Source organism: Gopherus evgoodei, unplaced genomic scaffold (genome assembly GCF_007399415.2).
Source record: "Gopherus evgoodei ecotype Sinaloan lineage unplaced genomic scaffold, rGopEvg1_v1.p scaffold_35_arrow_ctg1, whole genome shotgun sequence".
Lineage (NCBI taxonomy): Eukaryota > Metazoa > Chordata > Testudines > Testudinidae > Gopherus > Gopherus evgoodei.
The window spans coordinates 5,896,475-5,917,660 of record NW_022060027.1 but is presented as its reverse complement, the minus strand read 5'-3'; the positions used below and the strand labels follow the sequence as shown (position 1 = coordinate 5,917,660).

General features: G+C 53.0%; 1 protein-coding gene across 1 annotated transcript; it reads left to right on the top strand.

Annotated features, from left to right (window-relative positions):
• Positions 1-757: 757 nt before the first annotated feature.
• LOC115641777 (zinc finger protein 850-like) lies at positions 758-21,067 on the top strand. Its single transcript, XM_030545158.1, has 2 exons — positions 758-2,451; positions 19,587-21,067. The coding sequence occupies exons 1-2, from the start codon at positions 1,580-1,582 to the stop codon at positions 20,935-20,937; spliced, it is 2,223 nt and encodes a 740-aa protein (XP_030401018.1). The 5' UTR covers positions 758-1,579; the 3' UTR covers positions 20,938-21,067.
• Positions 21,068-21,186: the final 119 nt, after the last annotated feature.

Genomic DNA, 21,186 nt, shown 5'->3' with positions numbered 1-21,186 from the left:
CCAAAAAGGGCCACGTGATCACAAAATGATGCACTAAAGCGCAAAATGTTCAGACGGACCCAGTTGACTTAGGCACTTTGGAAGATTTTCTTCAGAGCCTTTCAGAAAAACGTAATCAAGCAACATGATGTGTGAAGGGACAGTGTGTTGTTTAGACTCACGTCGGTGAAAGCTCTCAGCTTGCACTTGGCTTCTCTTTGGGGGTGTAACGACGTCATGTTTTGAATGCTGATGAGAGACTTATTAACAAGTCATAAGAACTGCAAATTGTCACCGGTGGCAGAAGCCATCCTGCTGGGATGTTACACTCCCTTTGCACAGGAGTTACACAGACACAACAGAGAGTTTAATAGGCCAGATCCACAACCCAGAACGATACCAGAGCAGCAGTTCTCAGACTGCGGGTTGGGACACTAAGCATTTTTTTTAAAAGGGGTTTGAGTGGTAACCACAGCTTTAAAAACAAAAATAATTTCCCTAGTCTGTAAAGGGGGGGGCATTTAAACAAAAAACCTTGGCTAAATTGCAAGCCACTGGCTGGTGGCCACATATAAGCAGTAATGTCAAACAGATTGTAAAGAATCACCAAGTGATCCGTCTCCTGTTGCCCGTTCCCAGCTTGTGGCATACAGAGGCTGGGGACACCAGCCCTGCCCAGCCTGGCTACTAGCCATTGATGGACCTGTCCTCCATGAACTGATCTAGTTCTTTTGAACCCTTTTATAGCCTCTAAAATAGCAAATAAAAGGGCCTGGAGCTGGTTTACAACTTGATTACATTGGCCCTTTAGCAAGAGCGGCCAGGGGTAATCAGTGTTGTTTGTTCCGGGGCTCTGGTCTGATTCCTGGGTTAACTCGGTTGCAATGTAGATGCAGGAGGGATTGGGATAGCGCTGAGGCTCACGCACAGGTTTATGTCACAGTGCAAACAGACTCAGTATGTCCCAGCTTACCAGTTTCACCCCAGATCCCTGCTCCACTTAACATACAGCTCTTTGGTAAGTGTACAGGGAAACCAAGATTGAACAAAGCATGGAGGTTCAGTCGTAGGAAGTAGGAATATTGGACACAAACGGTTACAATAAAATAAAATTGTAACTCGCCTTCTAAAGGCTAGACTTAATTAACAAGACATGCATGCCTACCAATGTGTAGCTCCCCCACCATTCTCACACCATTATAGAGCCAAGGAGGCTGTGATCCCTCTCCCAATGGACAACCTGTGCTGTCAGCTGGCCTCCTCGGTGAACGATCCAGTGTGTCTCTCTTGGGCTTAGATATAGAGTTTATCCCCTCCTCTTTCTCTCCTCTGGGGAAGGGTTGCGGGTGGGGGGTGGGGGAATTCATTTCCTGATTTCTTTGATCTCTCTGGTATTTATTTTGGTTCCTTCCCCCCCTTTTCCATTCCTCTGTCGGTGGTTTTCTGTCTCCCCGGCACAGGGGGTGGCCCATATCTGGATTCTCAGCATAATACAGTCTCCAGGAGATGCAAAGGGGACGTTTTCTGTGCTTGGCCCCAGACCAAAGCCTGTGAGAGTCAGCGCAGGGCAGAGGAAAGTGTCAGGAGCTGCTCACACCTTATGAGATGTCGGAGCATCCTCACGGGCGAGAGACCCTACACATGCTCTGAGGGTGGGAAAAGCTTCAGCCAGAGCTCCTCGCTGATTAGACACCAGCAAATCCACATAGGGAAGACCCCGTTCGTGTGTGCCGAGTGCGGGAAACGCTTTAGCCAGCGCTCATCCCTGGTCACGCACCGGAGAATCCACACCAGCGAGATGCTCTACACCTGCGCCGAGTGTGGGAAAAGCTTCCGGCAGAGCTCAAACCTGATCACGCACCAGAGAATCCACACCGGCGAGACGCCCTACACCTGCGCCGAGTGTGGGAAAAGCTTCCAGCAGAGGTCAAACCTGATCACGCACCAGAGAATCCACACCGGCGAGACGCCCTACACCTGCACCAAGTGCGGGAAAAGCTTCCAGCAGAGGTCAAACCTGATCACGCACCAGAGAATCCACACCAGCGAGACGCCCTACACCTGCACCAAGTGCGGGAAAAGCTTCCGGCAGAGCTCAAACCTCCTCACACACCGGAAGATCCACACCAGGGAGATGCCCTACACCTGCGCCGGGTGCGGGAAACACTTCAGTCAGAGCTCGACCTTCATTCGTCATCAGACCATCCACACCGGCGAGACGCCCTACACCTGCGCCGAGTGTGGGAAAAGCTTCCAGCAGAGGTCAAACCTGATCACGCACCGGAGAATCCACACCAGCGAGACGCCCTACACCTGCACCAAGTGCGGGAAAAGCTTCCGGCAGAGCTCAAACCTCATCACACACTGGAAGATCCACACCAGAGAGATGCCCTACACCTGCGCCGACTGCGGGAAACACTTCAGTCAGAGCTCGAACTTCATTCGTCATCAGACCATCCACACCGGCAAGACGCCCTACACCTGCTCCAAGTGCGGGAAAAGCTTTTATTTATTTATTTATTTTTAAATACACATGCTCATTCCCACGTTGTACCCTGTCAAGCGCTTTGCACCACTACCTGAATTGTGGTTTCTCTTCTCCTGCAGGTGAGTTTCTTGCTTCTGCCATTTGCAGCTCATTTTTGGGGAGGCGAATGCCATGATGCTTTCTGTTCACTCTGTGGTCTTATGAGGAACTGGAGCTGTGTCTGTTCTGCCAGGAAGGCCCGTCCCCCTGGGTGAGGGAGATATGTTTGACCACAGCTAGCTCCGCTGAGGTGAAAACGACCTGTCCCTTGTCTCCACTCAGACTGTACGTGGAGTTTGCTGCTGAAGGGAGCTATCCTGATGTAAACACACACATATAGTTCCGGTGCAGATATAAACCTTGGGACAGAGAATGAGGTTCGCTTTCCCCTTGACCTCACCAAATCTCCATCACTTTTCCTAGCCTAGACAAGCCCTGAGCATCACATCAATTCTGGCCAAGGGAATATTCGTTACAGAGCTTCCCCATTGGCGATACGTAATGGAGGCTGATGGAGGCTAAGCCTCCCCAAACCTCATGTCACCGCAGGGCCACAGAGCAGGCGTTAATTAATCCCTGGGAGCCCGCAACCAGACTTGCTAGCTAGGTGGGAGGCGTGTGCTTGCAGCCCTCACATAATAACCTTGTGACCCCCCCGAGGGGTTGTGACCCCACCATTTGAGACCCCAGGAGCACTGACTTCCAGACCCCTCCTGTCCCTGAGTCTGCATGTGCCATAAAGAAAAGGTAAAGAACCAGCAGGGCCCCTGGAAGGTACGTCGGACTAGGACCTCTGGGGAAGGCAGAGAGGGACACCCTGCTATCCGGGAGACCTCACCCGTCTGGGATCGAATCACCTCCACTGCTGGGGCAGCTCTGAGATGCTGAGCTCTGGTGAACAGCATCCGTGCCACATGCCCAGTGTTACTTATTGGCCGGGATTCATTTGTAATGGAAGAGGTGCCGGGACTCAAGCAATTTTTTACTTTCCTAACTGATGTGCCAAGTCCAGAGGTGCCAGGGCTAGGAACGGCCAGGCCCGGAGGTGCCAGGGCTCTGAACAGCCAGGCCCGTAGGTGCCAGGGCTCTGAATGGCCAGGTCCGGAGGTGCTGGGGCTCAGAACAGCCAGGCCCAGAGGTGCCAGGGCTAGGAATGGCCAGGCCCAGAGGTGCCAGGGCCAGGAACAGCCAGGCCCAGAGGTGCCAGGGCTCTGAACAGCCAGGCCTGGAGATGCTGGGGCTTGGAACGGCCAGGCCCAGAGGTGCCAGGGCTCTGAACTGCCGGGCCCAGAGGTGCCGGGGCTTGGAACAGCCAAACCCAGAGGTCCGGGGCTAGGAACAGAGGTCATGGGGCTCTGAACAGCCAGGCCTGGAGGTGCCGGGGCTCGGAAAGGCCAGGCCCGGAGGTGCCGGGGCTCGGAAAGGCCAGGCCCGGAGGTGCCAGGGCTCTGAACAGCCAGGCCCAGAGGTGCCAGGGCTCTGAACGGCCAGGCCTAGAGGTGCCGGGGCTTGGAACAGCCAAACCCAGAGGTCCGGGGCTAGGAATGGAGGTCACGGGGCTCTGAACAGCCAGGGCCAGAGGTGCTGGGGCTTGGAACGGCCAGGCCTGGAGGTGCCAGGGCTCTGAATGGCCAGGCCCGGAGGTGCCGGGGCTCTGAACGGCCAGGTCCAGAGGTGCCAGGCACAAATGAAGCCCTGTTTACTGGTCCAGAAAAGGGCAGGAATGACTGGACAGCTTGGATGATCAGGGTATTCAGGATGAATTCAAACTGGAACAGGTTCAGAGATGGGCTACTAGGATGATCCCAGGAATGGAAAACCTGTCTTATGAAAGGAGACTCAAAGAACTTGGCTTGTTTAGCCTAGCCGAAAGAAGGCTGAGGGGGGATATGCTTGCTCTTTATAAATATATTAGAGGGATTAATATTAGGGAGGGAGAGGAATTATTTAAGCTTAGTACCAATGTGGACACAAGAACAAATGGATATAAACTGGACACTAGGAAGTTTAGACTTGAAATTAGATGAAGGTTTCTAACCATCAGAGGAGTGAAGTTCTGGACCAGCCTTCCAAGGGGAGTAGTGGGAGCAAAAGACATATCTGGCTTTAAGACTAAGATTGATAAATTTATCAAAGGGATGGTATGATGGGATAGCTTAATTTTGGCAACTGATCGTTGATTATCAGCAGATAAGTATACCCAGTGGTCTGTGATGGGATGCTGGATGGGATGGGATCTGAGTTACTGCAGAGAATTCTTTCCTGAGTGCTGGCTGGTGAGTCTTGCCCACATGCTCAGGGTTTAGCTGATCGCCATATTTGGGGTTGGGAAGGAATTTTCCTCCGGGGCAGACTGACGGAGGCCCTGGAGGTTTTTCGCCTTCCTCTGCAGCATGGGGCATGGGTCACTTGCTGGTGGATTCTCTGCAGCTTGAGGTCTTCAAACCACAGTTTGAAGACTTCAGTAACTCGGACATAGGTTAAGGGTTTGTTATAGAAGTGTATGGGTAGGGTTCTGTGGCCTGCTTTGTGCAGGGGGTCAGACTAGATGATCACATTGGTCCCTTCTGACCCTAAAGTCTATGAGTCTATGAGTCTATTCTCCTGGGAGGTGGGCAATGCATTACATGGCTATTCTCCACTGAATATCAGGATCTCTGCACCTCGACATCCCCAGCGAATCGCTAGGGCACACAGCACCAGCTCTTGTCCCGCAGCAACTGCAGTCAAAGCCACCTCCTTGCCAATGCCCATCATGGCCGCCTTTTCATAGCCTGCTTAGCCATGGTGCCTCCCTTCACAAAGCCCTCCTGAACTGCCCCACTTGGTGGTCCAAGAGGAAACCGACCAATTCCAAAGCAGAGAATTAACCCATTTTCTGCAAGCCCGGCAGACATGGAGCTGTCTGGCTCCCTGGGCACAGAAAGCCACAGGTGGGCACAGAGAGAGTTTTCAAAGTGGCAGCCGAGGTCACATAGTGGTTTGTACTCTGCGTTTGTAATCCATGTGCCTAATAGGGAGCTATCTCTTTAAGAGACCCCTTAGCAGCGGGGCAAAGGAGTAGGCGTGAGTTGTGTCTGGGTCATTGTTGCTAGGTGGATTTGTCCCTTCACCTTCGGAAGTTTCTGGAGTTTGGGTGGGGTAGTTTTGGGGTCGGCTCCCATAGGGTCCCTGTGGCTGGGGTCAGAGTAGGCAGGGTAGCTGCTTTGTAAAGGGCCGTGTGTGTCGGCTTACGAAGAAGAGCGACAAAAAACGGAGCCGCACAGACAAGCTGGGCTCAGCGAGGAACAACTGGCGGGCCACGCCGGCATCTCCTGGTTACCGGGAAGGCTCTTCGGCCAGCTCTCGTGAAAGGCCACTCTCTGGAGGCCTTGCAACAACTACGGCAGATGTTCACTGGGAAAGACCCAAAGAGCGCCCGACACAGTTCTCACTCCCTGGAGACACCCAGCTCTCAGGAGCTCCGTGCACAGAGAGGTCCCTGCTAGTGGGAAAGGACTTTGGCAGAGACTCCTCTGTCCCCAGTCGTGGCCACAGAGTGCTTAGTTCTCTGCCTAGTGTCTTCCACGGATCCAGTGGGTTTGTCCGTTTCCTCCAAAGATAGACAACAAAGCAGGAAGAGGAGACACGTTTCATGAGGCACCCTGGGAGCCGGATCCAGAATCTCCTCTTTACCCGGCAGGTCCCGTTGTCAGCTTAGCCACTCGCCACCCTCGGGGGGCTTTTCTCCTCCCTGCTCCACATCTTCCCCAACGACAATCGAAAGTGAGGTGAACTGGGAGTAATGCTCCATTTCCTGCCAGCCCTGCAGAGGTGACGCTTTCGGAATCTCCGCACGATGACATCCCCAGCAAACCGCAAGGGCACGTGGCACAGGCTCTTGTCCTGTTGCAGTCAAAGCCACCTCCTTGCCTATGCCCATCACAGCCGTCTTTTCATCAGCTCCTGGCTGGATTCTTTCCAAGGCTGCTCCACAAAGAGGTCTCTTCTTTTACAAGCCTTTGCCAGCCTGGCCAAGGGAGGGGTCTTTGGTTTCCTGGAAGGAGAAAGGAAAACGGGAGCAGAGGAGACAAAGGATGCAGAGCCAGGCACCACGGGGAGTTACACCCAGGACCTCCTGTTTACTAGGCAGGTGCTTTAGCCATGGTGCCCCTCTTCTGAAAGTCCCCCATGCTACTGTACTTGATGGTCCCAGATAATACCGGCTGAATCCAAAGCAGAGATTTAATCCAGTTCCCGCAAGACCGGCAGATGTGGAGCTGTCTGGCTTTCTCTCTCTCTCCTTTTTCTCTCTGGAGCTCTCCTTTCTTATGCCATGGCGACATGGTTTTGGCAACACTTTTGTCACTCAGGGGTGTGAACCCCCCCCGAGCGACGTAAGTTTTGCCAGCATAAACGCTTGGGTGCACAGTGCCATGTTGGCAGGAGACGCTCTCCCATCCCCACAGCTCCGCCGCTCGTGGAGCTGGGTTTATCAGGTTGAACACGGTGGCCAGAGCGACCTTACAGTGGTGTCGCTGGAAGCTTGTATGTGTAGACATGGCCTTAGTATGGGAGCAACAAACCCCTAACTTATGTCTGAGTTATTGAAGTCCTCAAATCGTGGTTTAAAGACGTCAAGGTGCAGAGAATCTTCCAGAAAGTGACCCGTGCCCCATGCTGCAGAGGAAGGCGAAGACCCCCCAGGGCTTCTGCCAATCTGCCCTGGGGGAAAATTCCTTCCCGTCCCCAAATATGGCGACCGGCTAAACCCTGAGCATGTGGGCAAGACTCACCAGCCAGCACCCAGGAAAGAATTCTCTGCAGTAACTCAACTCCCGCCCCACAAACATCCCATCACAGGCCATTGGGTATATTTACCGCTAGTAGTCAAAGACCAATTATTTGCCAAAATTAGGTTCTCCCATCATACCATCCCTTCCATAAGCTTATCAAGCTCAGTCTTGAAGCCAGATATGTTCCCTCTCCAAGGGGCAGAATTGCCCCGTGACATGCGTACCCGCAATCAGGCAGGGGAGAAACTTCTGCTTGGGGAGTTCTTGTGAGATTTCAGTTCCTTTCATTTCAAGAAAGCCCAGCCTAGGTAGGGAAAAGCCTTTGTCTTCCAGGAATCAAACACAGGCTAGAGAAACAGAGTAGCAAATCCCCACTGCTGCATCATTGGCTCTCAACCTCTCCAGATGACTGTATCCCCTTTCCAGTGTCAGAACTGTCTTACCTACCCCAGTTTCACCCCACTTAAAAACGACTTGTTTACAAAATCAGACATCGAAACACAAAAGTGCCCCAGCACCTTATGACTGGAATATGGCTGACGGTCTCATTTTTACCATATCATTGCAAAATAAATCAATTGGAATATAACTATTGTGCTTAAGAACATAAGAACATAACATAAGAACGGCCCATACTGGGTCAGACCAAAGGTCCATCCAGCCCAGTATCCTGTCTTCCGACAGTGGCCAATGCCAGCTTCCCCAAAGGGAATGAACAGAGGCTGGGGACACCATCCCTGCCCAGCCTTGCTAGTAGCCACTGATGGACCTGTCTTCCATGGACCTAGCTTCCATTTCAGAGCAGTATAAACAAGTCCTGGTCTGTATGAAATTTTAGTTTGTACTGATTTTGCTAGCACTTTTTAGGTAGCCTGTGGTTAAACTTGGCAAATGTCTAGATGAATTGATGTTACCCCCTGGAAGACTCCTGGGTACAAGAACTAGGGGTCACCAAATGAAATGAATGGGTAGCAGGTTTAAAGCAAATGAAAAGAAGTTCTTCTTCACACAGTGCACAGTCTACTTGGGGAACTCCTTGCCTGAGGAGGTTGTGAAGGCTGGGACTATAATAGGGTTTAAAAGAGAACTGGATAAATTCATGGAGGTTAAGTCCATTAACGGCTAGTAGCCAGGCTGGTAAGGAATGGTGTCCCCGGCCTCTGTTTGTCAGAGGGTGGAGATGGATGGCAGGAGAGAGATCACTTGATCATTACCTGTTAGGTTCACTCCCTCTGGGACACGGAATTGGCCACTGTTGGTAGACAGGATACTGGGCTGGATGGACCTTTGGTCTGACCCAGTCTGGCCGTTCTTATGTTCTTATGCTTCTGATTGAAAACTGCTGCACTAGACTCCCAGGAAGGAGTTGGGAATTTCATTATGCATGACACACACAACACTGAAAATTCCCATTTCTTTGTTTTTTTCCCCAGTGAGCTCGTTTCCCAGCAGAGGAAAACAAATATTTTTCTCCATTTCATGACTGAGGTTTTGTCTACACTGCGCAGCTTTTAATGATACACCGGTGCCGTGCTACAGCCAGGATGTTAAAAGATGCGTTTGTAGGCAGGAAAAAATCTTCCACCCCTAATGAGTGGCGTTTGCATTGTTGGCCGGAGCAGTTCACACCGACGCTTTCCCTCGATAAAACTTCTGTCTTTCAGGGTGTGTGTGTTTTTTCACACCTCTGAACAACAACAGTTTTGTCTTTCACTAGCCGGTGTAGACAAAGCCTCAGACAGGGGCAGGAACGGGCAGAGACAGGCACGTCCCTGCATCATCACCATCAATTTGAACCTAATGAAAAACATGAAGGTGAAACCAAGCCTTTCCTTTCCTGATGCTCTCCCTCCCTACTCACCTGCCGCCCCCCGGCCCTGGGGATGATAAAGAGCCTGAGGCTTCCTCTACACTGGAAACTGAACGACACAACTTTTCTCCTTCAGAGGTGTGTCAGCACCCCACTTCGGAGGGTGCAAATGCTGCTGATGAGTAGGCCATCACCGGCAGAAGGAGGGTCGCGCCCGGACACGGACAGCGGATTGAATTACTGTGGGGTCTGGAAGTGAATCTGAATTAAGTCGACCTAATTTTGTAGTGTAGACAAGAGTCACTTTCCTGTTCCAGGGGGGGCGTGTTCACCCTCCTGGGGCGGGATCGGGGCTAACAGGAGTCAGAACCTCTGTGTGTGTAAATACAGCGAATGTGGAGGAGGAGGAGCAGCAGAGAGGAGGGTTAGCAGTTCCCTCCAGAGAAACCCCCCTGTCCCAGGGAGTGTGTGACAGGCTGCAGCCCGGGCTGGTCTGGAAGGAGACAGGAAGGGGCTGGAATAGCTAGGAGCAGGGGGGTGCTGGCAGGAAGGAAGCTGGGAGAACAAAGAAGCAGCCCTGGGCAGCTCCCGGGCGTGGGTACTTTGGAAAGATGCAAGATGCAGCAGCTGCTGCTTCCCCGGTGGGGTCTGTGCAGTGGGAGAGCCCTTCATTAAAGGGAGGAGACTTTCTCCGGCTGGAATCAGCCCCCCGAGGGCAGCCCTGGGCTCTGCGGACACCACCCCCTGAGCTGGAGACAGCAGGTAATTGAGGGGGAGAAGGGGTGTGTGCTGGGGATGGGGAGGAAAGTGAGTCTCTGCCCTAGTGGGGTTGGGAGCCTCAGATCTGGCAGCCCCTGAGAATTTTCTCCCTTGTTCATGAGACTGGGCTGGTCGGTGCTTTGACTGAATTTGCTGCCCAAGGAGCAAAACGGGGGAGGAAAGAAAAGGGATTTTCCCTGTGTGTGTGTGGAGGGGGAGGTGGGCCAGGCGAGGCTAGGGTGCGGAAAACAAGGCAGAGAGGGAGGGGAGTCAAAGACAGTGTGAAAGGTGGTGGATCGGACTCTCTCTGTGCAGCCAGGACTCTCCAGGGGCAGACAGGTTAGGGGGCTAATGAAATCTGCCCTGGTTCTGCCACTTGTCCCTCAAATGCAGATAAAATTCTCCCTAATGATCACCTATGAATATAAAATCCCTGCAGGTCCCCCTAGCCCCCATCTCCGCTTTTCTCTCAAATTATTTGCCTCTGTCTCTAGTCTCCTCCTCTGATCTTGCCCCATTTTGTCTCTTAATTCTTCAATGTCCCTTTAAAATCTCCTCCGATGTGGGGTATTCTCCCACTCCTTTGACCTGCTGAAAATTGTCCTTGTTTAGATGGGAAATGGTGGCCCCTGAGTCACTCCCCAAAGGGGAAGGGGGTCAGCAGGTGCAGCTTGGAGGATCCCGGAGACTCGGCTGCTTCTGGGGTGGATTGGGGCAGCCATTCTCTGCCAGCAAGAAGGCATGGAAGGGGCAATGAGGGGGCTACCCAGTTCGAGGTTCCCCAGCCCCAGGTGCTGTCCCCACAACGGCCTACCAGTTACCTGCCCACCTTCCTGCCTGCCCCACAACCCATCACTTGCCCTCTTAAAGCAACATCCCAAAAGCTTCTGGAGGTGGTGGTGGGGGGACTATTCCTGTCCGCGAGTCTATTTCACTTTCCTACACCATCCCTTCTAACGTCCTGCCCCCCCTCAGTTACTTAACAGTGACACAAAACCTCGAAAGAAGAGGTAAATCTGGAACGGTGAGAGTCACTGGTGAACCTTGGAACAATTTACCACTGGTTGTGGTGGAGTCTGCATGACTGACCGTCTTTAGATTGCTCAGATCTTCTCTTCAGATCTTGGCTTTTTTTCTCTTGTATGATCAAACATTTCATTTTTTGACCTATTTTCTCCCCAATTCTCAAAGTTTGATATAAAATACCCTAACATCTCACCCTGCTTTCCCCCCCCCCGAGTCATGTTACTCACGTTGTTCTTCTTAACCTCTGAGGATAGGACAAGAAGCAACGGGCTTAAATTGCAGCCAGGGCAGTTTAGGTTGGGCATTAGGAAAAACTTCCTAGCTGTCAGGCTGGCTAAGCGCTGGAATAAATTACCTGGGGGGCTGTGGAATCTCTGCCAAGAGCAGGTTGGACAAACACTTGTCAGGGACGGTTTAGATAATACATAGTCCTGCCTTGCATGCAGGGGACTGGACTCGAGATCCCTTCCAATCCTACGATTTTATGATTCCAGTTAACATTCCCTGAGATTTCCCCATCTTTCTAATGATCAAATATGAGTCTAAAATCTCCACAGATTTGGGCCTTTCCCCAAATTCTTGACCATTGCTATAAAAGTCCAGTGCCTGTCGCCCCTTTTCTCTCCGCTTATCAAATCCTGCTACGAAATTCACTCACATTTTCCCTCTTTACCGCCTGTTGGCCCCTGGTATAAAATCCCTCCCAGGGGCCCCCTAAAACAGGAAGCTATTTTGGCATCACTGGGGCAGGTCGACAGGGCCGTCCTTACTAATTACGGTGCCCTACGCAGCCTGAGCACCTGCCTCCCCCCTGCAGCGTGGAGGGGCTGGGCTGCACTCAAGGCTCGTGGACCCTAGGGATTAGTGGGGCGGCCGGGAGCAGGAAGTGGAATGACCTGGCCCCAGCCTGTTCTGCTCCCCCTGCCCCAGCTGTGTCGCTCAGGGGAGGAGGCTTGGGGGAAGGGGGTCCGACTCCCCCCCACTCTCACCGGCAGCGGGAAGCGGAGCGACACAGTGGGAAGAGGCAGGGCAGGGGCAGAGGGAGTTGTCCTGGGCCCCACACCCCCTTAGGAACTCACGGGGGGGCAGCTGGGGGATGGGGCTGGCCGCTGCATACAAAGCAAGCAGCTGCATATGGCACCACGACATTCGGGGCAATTTGGTGCCCCCAGTGTCATGCCCTACGCAGCTGGGTATTTGTAGACGCTACCTGGTACCGAGAGGTACTGAGTCTCTTTAATTCTCTCTTCTGCCCGCTAAAGGGGGTGCTCCCAAGAGAGATGGGGAAAAGGCTCAGGCATCAAACAACCTTGTAAACTGGTGACACCCCAGATGGCATTGTGGGATTCCTCCTGGCTTTTCTTGACAAAACCGTGTCGTGCAGACATGGCCTGCCTGTTTCCCGGGGCAGCAGAGTCTTGATGGTCTGACTGTAGGGGGAAAAGCCCATGAGGGAATCAGGGAGGGAAATAGGAAAAAGCTCCGTGTGAAATCTCTCCAGTTGCTCGTCTTACCTTTACAGCTGCAGAAGAGCATTCCCGTTGCACTCCAGATCTAGGTGGCCAGGGGCCCGGTTTTCAATCAGGAAGTCTGGCCAAAATGGGGACCTAACAGTGTCCAGTCAGAGCTACTGACCGCACACCCAATGTCCGGTTACTGTGGGTAGGGGAGGTGGGGCTGCCTCTGACCGGTGTCGGGCAGCTGCAGCTCCCAGCCCCGGCTCTGCAGCCGAGTTTCTCCTGACCCGGGCGGGGAGATGGGAGGGGAAAAGCAGCCAGCGATGGGAGGAAGGAGGGAAGAGGAGTGAATGGGGGGTGACGCCTCAGAGGGAAGAGGCAGGGCAGGGGAGGGGCCTCGGGAAGAGGTGGGGCAGGGGAGGTTGCAGACAGAAGAAGAGAGGCAGTAAACGCACAGGACAACGAGAGCTGCTGGAGGTGGGAGGAGGGCAGGAAATACACAGTGGGGAGAAGGGGAGAGCGCTGGTGCGAAAAATCTGCCAGACCTAGTTTAAGGTGGGGCATAGTTTCTAGGAACAGACTCCTAGGGGTCGGGCTGTTCCCTGTTTGTGGAAGAGGAAATAACTCACCTATCCAGGGCTGGGAAAACTTCCCAGACCCCAGAGCTGGAGCCTGACTTTCCTGACCCTCTTCATTATTTGCCCCTATCCGAACTTTGTGTGGTCTGGCAATTTATTAGTGAGGATTTTATGTTTTCTGCCAGGTCACTGATAAAAATGATAAATAGTGTAGGGTCATGAATCGATCCCTGGGGGACCCCACTAGAAACACATCCGCTTGACCGTGGTTCTCCATTATTTTTGAGACCTCTCAGTTAGCCATTTTTGTATCCATTTACTGTGTGCCGTGTTAATTGTGTATTGTCCTGGTTCAGGGGTAGGCAGCCTATGGCACGCGTGCCGCAGGCGGCACGAGAGCTGATTTTCAGTGGCACTCACGCTGCCTGGGTCCTGGGCACTGGTCCGGGGGGCTCTGCATTTTAATTTAATTTTAAATGAAGCTTCTTAAACATTTAAAAACCTTATTTACTTTACATACAACAATGGTTTAGTTATGTATTATAGACTTACAGAAAGAGACCTTCTAAAAATGCTAAAATGTATGACTGGCACACGAAACCTTAAATTAGCGTGAATAAATGAAGACTCGGCACAGCACCTCTGAAAGGTTGCTGACCCCTGTCCTAGTTTAATCAAAGTATCGTGTGTACTAAGTCAAATATCTTACCAAAGTCTGCAGATCAACATTATTACCTTTATTGACCAAACATTTAATCTCAGCAAAAAAAAATATCCAATTAGTCTGATAGGATCTATTGCCCCTAAATCTATGTTGATTGGTATTAATTAATCAAATCCAATATCAGCTACTTCGTTAGCCTGCATGTTATCAATGTCAGAGTGACAGACCTATAATTACTTGGACTTTCACTCTTTCTAAGTATTGGCACAGCACTAGCGTTCCTCCAGTCTTGGAACTCCTCAGTATCCAAGACCTGCTGAAAATGGACATTATTGGTCCAGCGAGCTCCTCAGCCAGCTCTTTTAAAACTCTTGCAGACAAGTTAACTGGAGCTGCTGATTTTAAAATGTCTAACTATGGTAGCTGCTGTTTCACCTCCTCCTGAGTTACTAGTGGAATGGACAGAGTGTCTCCATCATCATATGATGTGACTGCATCATCTGTTTGTTTTTCCCCAAATACAGAACAGAAATATATATTGAATGCTTTTTGCTTTTTTGCATTATTATTGATATTTTAGCATTTCCCTCTAGTAATGGGCCCATCTCATGGTTAGGATTCTTCTTGTTTTTAAAAAAACTCCTTCATATTGTGTTTCACTATGCTGACCACAGGTGCCATATGCTGCTTGTATCCTTCTGCTTCCCTTATTAATGTTCTACAATTCCAGCCTCTGACTCATATTCTTTTCTATCAACTTCCTCTTCCTTTTATGTGTTATACAGTAGAACCTCAGAGCTATGAACCCCTCAGGAATGGAGGTTGTTCACAAGTCTGAAATGTCTAAAACATCATGGTTGTTCTCTCAAAAGTTTACAACTGATGTAACACAGCTTTGAAACATTACTATGTAGGAGAAAAATGCTGCTTTAAACTGTCTTAATTTAAACGAAAGAAGCACAGAAACAGTTTCCTCACCTTGTCAGATCTTTTTCTTTAAAAAAACTTTCCCTTTATTTTTTTAGCAGTTTACATTTAACATAGCACTTGTGTCTCTGCTTCTGCCTGATTGTGTGTGTGTGTGTGTGTATATATATATATATATATATATATATATATATATTTTTGTGTCTCTGCTTCTGCCTGATTGTGTACTTCCGGTTCGAAATGAGGTGTGTGGTTGACCGGTCAGTTCGTAACTCTGGGGTTCTACTGTCCATTGTTTTATCATTTTTTTTTAATGCAGTGGGTTTTGGGATTCCGGCTGTCCTTGGACTCTTCTGGGGGCTTTTATCTCCTGTATCAGCCTCCGGCTAGTAGATGTGTGATAAATATGAAAACCGTGCATCCTGGGGATGTGGGGGAGGGCTCTCTCTCCCCTCACCCTGTTGCCTCCTAGCTGCTCTGAGTGGATTAGGCACGGGAATCCCTCAAAAAACTTCTTGGCCCAGCTCCCCTGCGAACAGTGAGGTTGTCAGGGTGCAGGAGGTAGTGAGCGGGGTAAGGATAGTGACATCCAGAGGATCGATAACTCGATTGTGTAATTTGGGCAGGTCTCCATGTCCCCTTTCTGTTTGCTGTCCCTGGTGTCATGTTTGGACATGCACGTTTTTGGTGGTGGTGGCCGTTTTGAACGATACGGTTTTTAAATATAATCTCTCGTTCTCGGAGGGATGTAAAAATGAGGTTAATACTTTGAGCTTTAGGGTCTTGTCCTCATTCTGAGAGGAACACTTGCAGCTAGTACAATACTACATAAAGCCAGTGGTTCTCAAACTTTTGCACCGGGGACCCCTTTCACACAGCAAGCCTCTGAGTGCGACCCCCCCTTATAAATTAAAAACACCTTTTAATATATTTTACACCATTACAAACGCTGGAGGCAAAGTGGAGTTTGAGGGGGAGGCTGACAGCTTGCGACCCCCCATGTAATAACCCCATGACCCCCTGAGGGATCCTGACCCCCCAGTTTGAGAAGCCCTGTTTTAGGAAATAGGTCTATTATTTAGGGTGGCCATGAGCCCAGTTTTCGACCGGAAAGTCCGGTAGAAAAGGAGACTTGACAGTGTTTGGTCAAATCTACTGACCGGACAGCAAAAGTCTTGTTACTCCAGGCTGGAGAGATGTGGAAGCACCAGGTCATCACCCAACCCACCCCCTACTCAGCTGGAGGCTGCCTCCTACCTGCGTCGGGCAGCTGCAGCGCCCAACCCTGGCTCCGCGGGCGAGTCCCTCCAAACCTGGGCAGGGTGGAGGGAGGGGGAAAAGCAGCATGTGACAGGGAGAGGGAGGAAGAGGAGTCAAGGGGGCGGGGCTTTGGGGCAAGGGGTGGGGCAAGGGCCTGGGGCGGGGCTTCTGGGGGAAGAGGCGGGGCATAGGGAAAGGTTCTGGCACTCCTGCTGGAGGGTCCTATTTTTAAATAGTACAAAGTTGGCCACCCCAGCTATGTTATGTGCAGACTGTGGGACAGTCAGATGAGGCCCTCTCTTGACGGGAGAGTATCTGTGGTGCCAGGTGTGAAGGGAGAGCAGGGAGGAAGGCCCCCACCCCTGGGAAGTGGGCAGGGGAGGTATCACGGATCCCCAGCACCGGTGCCATGGTCACAGCTTTGGAGCAGTCCCTGGGAGGACCCCTTCTAGTGGGCCAGATCCCATAGCGGGTCCCACTCTTCCACCAGGGTCAGCCACGCGGCTTCACCACCTTGTTGGGCTGGGGCCTCTGAGCTGTTAGCACCCTGCTCCGCCTCGCGAGAGCCGTTCAAGGACTCCCACTGAGACAGACCCCCCGAGGGAGACTCGTACAGTCTTAGGGACCAATGCGCCTCTGCAGGCATTGTCAGCGGCACTTAGCCCGTGCTGGCAAACAGGAGGGTCTGTTACGGGGCAGGCAAACTTTATGGCCTGAGGACCATATTGGGTTTCCAGAATTGCCCCATATCTGACCCCGATTCTTGCCTCCTGATGGCCCCCCCGCGACTCCTGCCCCATCCAATCCCCTCTGCTCCCTGTCCCCTGACCGCCCTCAGAACCCCTGCCCCTGACTGCACCCTGCTTCCCCATCTAACCCCCCCCCTTATTCCTGACTGTCTCCCCAGGACCCCTGCCCCATCCAACCACCCCTGTTCCCTGACGCCCCCCCCGGACTCCTGCCCCATTGGCCGCCCTTCGCTCCCTGTCCCCTGACCACCTTCCAGAGCTCCCGCCCCTGACTGCCCTCTGCCGCACCATCCAACCCCTCCTCTCATTCCTGACTGCCCCCCTGGGATCCCTGCCCCATCCAACCACCCCTTCTCCCTGTCCCCTGACCGCCCCCAGAACCCCTGCTTCTGACTGCCCCCTGCTGCCCCATCCAACCCCCCTTCCTTCCTGAGTGCCCTGGGGACTCCTGACCCCCTGTTCCCTGCCCTCTGACCATCCTGACCCCCATCCACACCCTCACCCCTGAACACCCTTGCCCCCTTACCGTGCTGCCTGAAGTGCCGGTGGCTGGCGGTGCTACAGCCGCGCTGCCCAGAGCGCCAGGACAGGCAGCCACGCCACTGCTCAGCGTGGACCGCTGGGTCAGGCTGCGGATCTGCAGCTGCACTGTCCGGCAAGATCTTGCAGCCCTTGTGCCGGCGATGGGGGGAGCTGAGGCTGCGGGGGAGGGGGAACAGCAGGGGAGAGCAGGAGCTCAGGGGCCAGGTAAGAGGGTCCTGTGGGCCGGATGTGGCCCGTGAGCCAGAGTTTGCTCACCTCTGGGCTATTAGCTGACCGCAGCATGGCATAGGACGACCGGATTAGCACAGAGAAATAAACAGAGTCCATTCTAGTTAGCCAGAGCCCGTAGCTGTCTCCCTGTGTCACTCCCTCAGACCTCCTCAGTCAGGTTTCCCTCTGAGCAGCCCCCCGACTCCTCATCTCATTCCCCCGCAAGTCCTTTGCTCCCGTGCTGGGGCACATGCAGCTCTGCCCCCCACCCCCGCCGCTGAGCAGCAGGGAAGTCAGTTGCTGAGTGTCCACATCTGGGCAATTGGATCTGCCAGAGCTCAATCGACATGAGACCTAAGGACCCCGGACAGCTAAGCACTGTTCACCCCCGTGTCTTAGCCCAAACAATCCCTTTCCATCCACTAAGTAACCATGCAGCATATGAGGGAAACTGAGGCACGCATTGGCTTCCTATTCCCACTTTGTCGCAGTGGGAGAATGGAGAGACCCAGGCTGGGGAGGAGGTGGGGGCCTGACTGCTGGTGATAGGGGCTGAGAAAGCCAGAACCCCCCTCACACTCTTTTGCCCTTGGCATGGTCGGGCCCTGTGCCCGGTCGCCAGCCTCAGAGGGGAGCAGCCCACTGCCACCTCCCCAGCCAGGCTCTAGAACAGCAAACCGGAGCAGCCAGCTTCAGCCATCATGAGAAGCGGCTCCGCTACTCCCTGCCCGGGACCGGCTGCTAGGGAGAGCGGCTGAATGTGCCGGGAGGGGGGAGTGCAGGGGGAAAGGACGGAGCCCCCCTCTCAGGTAATGTGGGGCGGTGATTGCATGTCACCTGGGCTCAGGGCTGGGGAATTGCTGGGCAGAGGAGACACGGGGGGTGCTCACGTGTCCTTCCTTTGAGATTGTGCCCCCTCAGTGCCCAGGGGCTCCAGAGGAGGCTCCCCTGGCTTCAGCCATGGGGCTCCGGCTCTGGGCTTCAGCAGAGCCAGTCTTACTGGGCGCCATGGTGAAGAGGCAAGAAGTGGGGTAGAAGGGAACTCAGGGCAAATGGGGGGGAAGGAGTGGGGCCCAGGGGCATTGGGGAACCAGGGGAGGCAGTGGAGGCTAGAGGTGATGGGTAGGGGGAAGGGAGCAGGGGCCAGGGGCACCAAAATACAGCAGTACATTATTTTTATTATGGAGCCTGAAAAAAAAGAAATAAATTACAATGATTTGGACTTGTACGTATGCAAATTTATTTGTTTTTTTCTCCAAAGTTAATTAAGTATTTTAGGAAAATTTGTCTGAGCGGCCACCAGCAAGAGTTGGCCAGCAAAAAGTTTGTTCCGAGAACTCCCGAGTGTTCCCTGGACACTGACCGTTTTCACTGATCTGCTTCTTGCAAAGAAACAGTTCACTCCAGCGTCCCCGTTTCACCTCAGATCACAGCTCCCCTCTACTTACAGCACTTTGATGAGTTCAGGGCCACCCAGAGGATTCAGGGGGCCTGGGGCAAAGGAATTTTGGGGGCCCCTTCCATAAAAAAAGTTGCAATATTATAGAATACTATATTCTCCTGGGGGCCCCTGCGGGGCCCAGGGCCTGGGGCAAATTGTCCCACTTGCCTCCGCCCCTTCTGGGCAGCCCTGGAGGAGGGAGTGGAAAAAGCAAAGGGAGCCGGATTGAATCGAGCGTAGAGGTTCCGTCGCAGGAAGCCGAAGTATTGGACAGAAATGGCTACGTATACAAATAAAATCATGAACCCTTCATGAACAAGAGACCCTCATGTCTGTAGCTCACCCATTTTGGAGCCAAATAGGCTGTGATCCATCTTTCCGGGGAAAAAACTCTTACTGTCAGTTACCCTCCTTGGTGAAGAAACCAATATGTTCCTTCCTCTGAATGCAGGAGCGGGTTGTGGATCCAGATTTGATCCCCTCCCATCTCTTTCCTTTGGGGAAGGGTTTTTTTGGGGGAGGGAGATTTCAGCTCCTGTTTTCTTTGATCCATCCATCCCTTATTGCGGTTCCTTCCTCTCTTTTCCCATCCCTCTCTTGGAGGTTTTCTGTCTCCCCGGCACAGTGGGTGACCCATGTCTGGATTCTCTCTGTGTCCCAGCAGGTGATGCCGGGATGGCGAGTGAGAACAGGGAGGAGAAGCCCCAGCAGGAAGATGCTGATCCAGGAGTGCCTAGCGGGACGTTCGCAGGGAGATGCAAAAGGGACGTTTGCTGTGGTTGGCTACCGACTAAAGCCTGTGAGAGTCAGCGCAGGGCAGAGGAAAGTGTCAGGAGCTGCTCACACCTTATGAGACGTCGGAGCATCCTCACGGGCGAGAGACCCTACCCATGCTCTGAGTGTGGGAAAAGCTTCAGCCAGAGTTCCTCGCTTATTAGACACCAGCGAATCCACACAGGAGAGACCCCGTTCGCGTGTGCCGAGTGCGGGAAACGCTTTAGCCAGCGTTCATCCCTGGTCACCCACCGGAGAATCCACACCGGCGAGACGCCCTACACCTGCGCCGAGTGCGGGAAAAGCTTCCGGCGGAGCTCAAACCTGATCACGCACCAGAGAATCCACACCGGCGAGATGCCCTACACCTGCGCCGAGTGTGGGAAAAGCTTCAGGCAGAGCTCAAACCTCATCACACATTGGAGGATCCACACCGGGGAGATGCCCTACACCTGCGCCGAGTGCGGGAAATGCTTCAGTCAGAGCTCGACCTTCATTCGACATCAGACAATCCACACTGGGGAGACGCCCTATGCCTGCTCTGAGTGCGGGAAAAGTTTCAATCGGTGCTCTGCCATGATCACGCACCAGAGGATCCACACAGGAGAGACGCCCTATGCCTGCACCGAGTGCGGGAAACGCTTCAGTCTGAGCTCGACCCTCATTGCACATCGGAGGATCCACACGGGAGACATGCCCTACACCTGCGCCGAGTGTGGGAAAAGCTTCCGGCAGAGCTCAAACCTGAACACCCATCGGAGGATCCACACCGGGGAGATGCCTTATGCCTGCGCCGAGTGCGGGAAATGCTTCAGTCAGAGATCCACCTTTATTAGACATCGGCGCGTCCACACGGGGGAGACACCGTACACGTGCTCTGAGTGTGGGAAAAGCTTCAGCCAGAGCTCGACCCTCATCACACATTGGAGAATCCACATGGAAGAGGCTCCCTACGCATGCTCCGAGTGTGGGAAACGTTTTAGCCACAGTTCTGCCCTTATTAGACATCTGAGGATCCACACTGGGGAGACCCCTTACCCATGCTCCGAGTGCGGGAAACGTTTTAGCCACAGCTCTGCCTTGACCACGCACTGGAGAATCCACACGGGAGAGACGCCCTACGAATGCTCCGAGTGCGGGAAAAGCTTCCGGCGGAGCTCCGGCCTCCGCACCCATTGGAGGATCCACACCGGCGAGACACCCTACACGTGCTCCGAGTGCGGGAAAAGCTTCAGCCACAGCTCCACCCTGACCACCCACCGGAGAATCCACACCGGGGAAATGCCCTACACTTGCGCCGAGTGCGGGAAATGCTTCCGGCAGAGATCCAGTCTCATCACACACCGGAGGATTCACACTGGAGAGACGCCCTACACCTGCTCCGAGTGTGGGAAAAGCTTCCGGCAGAGCTCAAACCTTATAGCTCACCAGAGAATCCACATGGGGGAGACACGCTGAACGTGGTCTGAGTGCGAGAAAAGCTTCAGTTATGGCTCATCCTTCCTTAGACACCAGAGAATCCCCACTGGTGAGAGACCTTATATGTGCTCCGAGTGTGGGAAAATCTTCAGTCAGAACTCAAACCTTATTAGGCATCTGAGAATCCACACCGGAGAGACACCCTACAGCAGGGCTTCTCAGACTGAGGATCGGGACCCCTCAGGGGGGCACAAAGTCATTTCATGGGGGTCACGAGCTGTCAGGCTC

Coding starts and splice junctions, on each gene's coding strand:
- LOC115641777 (XM_030545158.1), top strand. CDS start 1,580: ATGAGATGTCGGAGCATCCTCACGGGCGAGAGACCCTACACATGCTCT. Junction 2,452..19,586: donor ACCATCCACACCGGCAAGAC/GCCCTACACCTG, acceptor CACGGGCGAGAG/ACCCTACCCATGCTCTGAGT.